The 3,028-nt window shown below is 37.4% G+C and overlaps 1 protein-coding gene across 2 annotated transcripts in view; it reads right to left on the bottom strand.

Annotated features, from left to right (window-relative positions):
* The window catches only part of LOC101857320 (mitochondria-eating protein), a 33,427-nt gene extending 30,676 nt beyond the window's left edge, over nucleotides 1–2,751 (bottom strand). The window contains exon 1 of one of the 2 annotated variants that reach the window (XM_005094576.3): nucleotides 2,555–2,751. In XM_005094576.3, coding sequence (XP_005094633.1) covers nucleotides 2,555–2,641 — 87 coding nt within the window. In that variant the 5' untranslated portion in view covers nucleotides 2,642–2,751. The remainder of the gene's footprint in view (nucleotides 1–2,554) is intronic. The other variant, XM_013080426.2, reaches the window with a different exon arrangement.
* Between the last annotated feature and the right edge of the window lie 277 nt (nucleotides 2,752–3,028).

Here is a 3,028-nt window from a genome sequence, read left to right as displayed (position 1 = left end):
GGGCGGGGAGGAGGAATGATTCATGAACAGAGCCAGAAATTAAAGGCTCAGGGAACAATATGTTCTGTCCTCAAAAACTGTTCATAATTTCAAACCGTAATCTCTTTTAAAAGAACTTGAAGGCCAAAATTATTTTGAAACAGCATCGTCCACAATACCCAGCATATCATTATCTTCAACGTCAAATGGACGAATGAAAAAAACGCCCATGTTTTAAAAAAGCAGGGGAAGAAAGGAAAGAGAACAGAAACAGATTACATATTTCATTCATTTTATTTTTTTTTTTTAAATATGTGTCACAACGCGGTGGAATCAGGCGCTCGTCAATTTTTGGACAAGTGGAATCATTGGTATCACTTTACAGCTTGTTCAATTGTCTTGCTTTAGGTGAAAAAAATACTCATCTATCATGAATAGAAGTCGAGATATTTGCAATTAAAGGAAGGTGGGGGTCCCCTGGTTTAAGAGGTAAAATTAGCGAGAAAGTGGCCTCCAAAGTTAGACAACTACCAAAGCTTAAGAGTCTTTAGAAACAGCAAATTTACATTTTTGTGCCTTAAATCAACATTTTTGGAGCAATCCACACAGAAATGTGTTTTTAAATGGACCTTATTTTTAAAGGTGTTGAGTCAAAAAACAAAAATTCTATAAAAATTGCCAAACGGACAGAAAAATGCCAATTTTTTTAATTTCATTATTTTGACGAGCGCCTGATTTCACCACGATGCCTCACATATCAATAAATTGCAATTGAATCAGACGCTTTATTTTTAACTTGGAAGAGAGTAAACATGTAAAACAGGTTTAAAAAAAAAAAAAGAACAAAACAAAAATAAATGACATCTGCGATAAGAAACATAATGTGAAGCTGGTAAAACAATCTTCCTAGTGTCGAAGGTCAAATAAGTCCGTAATTTTCCTTCTAAGGTATCACAGCCCCATAGTTCTACTACGGGGGACCAAAGAATACACCTCCCATGATACTGACCAAAGAATACACCTCCCGTGATACTGCGTGTCGTAAGAGGTGACTAAAGGTGCATACGTCTGGTCTCCCGAAAAGTGCCAGTTTGCGGAGGGCGAACTTCGATCAAGTAAAAACAGTCCGTAATAGAAACACTGACAAATTTAAGACTTTTTATTTTTCAACCCTGGGAGACTGAGGAGCTTCTGCATCAGCAGGAACAATGAAGAACAGCAGACAAAGCCGAAAGGATAGAAAAAATGGAATGATTGTTTGCACCTCTCCAGATTCATCCAGAATAATCTTAGGAAATTTAATATAATGCAATTAATTATTTTAGAAATCTCAGAGTGAACCTGATATTTCCTGTTACCGAACATATAGCCTACACGACCGACATTGACGATACAAGCACAAGTACATAGGAGAAAAAAAGACCAGGTACTTGGTGCTGATAGACTCCCGGGTAGAAAAGTGCGAAACTAGAAGATACAAAGTAATTGTGGGGATGGACACGATGGAACCAGGGGAATAATCAGCAGGATAAACCCTTCATAATATTTTGGAGTAGAATTATGAAGTAAGAATAAAAGACTGCCAAAAAATTCTAACCCTGGCTACTTTGTCTTTTTTCCTAAAACAAAAACTATTTTAAATGACGTGCTGCTGAATTAGATCAGGGGATTCGAGGAACTCCGAACTAAATTTCTCATTGAAACAGTTTGTTCTTTCCATTTCTGCTCAGCAAAGAAACAATTAGGCCTATTGTACTACACATATATCGCATACTTGCAAATAAAACAAGTTAACTTTGAAAATGGCAACATCTTATAAAAGAATGAAATTCGTCTTCAAAGGAAAAAATTGCTTTCTTAAATTTAGCTAACCTCAGCCTCTCAACTAAACAAAAAATAAAGTAGCCTACTATGAAACTGAAATCAGCTTTCAAGTCTAATCCCAGACCTAACCAAGCATATAGTAGCCATATGATCCTCTTGCCCATGCTCATAAATAAATTGATAGCCAAAGGTAAGCTACAAAACAAGGTCTTTCAGCTCCCTTTAAATGTGGGAATCAAATTTCCACACTACAAAATAGCCGAAAATATTTCTGCTGAACTGACATTATTAGGATAATTTATATAACTGCATAACTATACTATGAACGAACTGCAACGATTGTGTTCGCTTCAGTTCAAAGAGTCAACAATCGTAGTCTAGGATTCAATTCTAGGCCTCTATACAAATTCAAAGTGTCCTAGTCGAGTGCTGTGTCGTGTTCTCCGCGGCCAGTCTGAACTAGTCTTTTTTTGGGCGGCATACCGTAATCACGCTTAGTAAGTACATTTGGCACCGTGAAAACTTGCACCATCGGTAATTTCTTTTTTGTTTAGTACCCTCTTCAATTATCATTCTTGGAAAGTACGGATACATGCACCCCAAGTGACACTACACAAAATTACTGCAGATATTCCGAAACTAGATTTCCATAGCAACGGAATTTGTTCGTCTAAAACTAGAATGCATTTTGATAAAACAAGCAAAATTTTCAAAAATATTAAACAAATAGATATATCAAATGTCAACTCACATAGTAGTCGCTCTGCCATTTTTCAAGTTTCTCCTGCAGAACAGAAAATGTTTCGATGTTCACAAGCCGTCTCAAAGATTCCGCCATTTTCGACGCTTAGTGTCAGAGCCAGTGGACAACCCTCGCGCATGCGTGCAGAAATAAAAACCTTTATGATCATGTGACCCGGGAGTGTTCGTTGTACGAAAGTCGTTTGTTGACACTTTTTGGGGAGTAAAATTCATTGAAAAATATTATTGGGGGTGGGGGGGGCACATTATATTATTATTTTGCTTTACTGAGCTGACGTGGTTATTGTAGTAACTCCCTCGAACAGAAGCTGGGAAACAAGCCCCTTTTATAATCAGCTTAACTACGCTCTGGCCTACACCATACAGCTTGTAATGCACCTAACGGATCTTTTTCTTGACCTAGAGAAAGGTGTCAACAAACATGAAGGCACCGACGGTCACAGTTCAAATAAACTCTGAGCGC

Source organism: Aplysia californica, unplaced genomic scaffold (genome assembly GCF_000002075.1).
Source record: "Aplysia californica isolate F4 #8 unplaced genomic scaffold, AplCal3.0 scaffold00085, whole genome shotgun sequence".
Taxonomy (NCBI): Eukaryota; Metazoa; Mollusca; class Gastropoda; order Aplysiida; family Aplysiidae; genus Aplysia; species Aplysia californica.
This window is presented reverse-complemented; position numbering and strand designations above follow the sequence as displayed.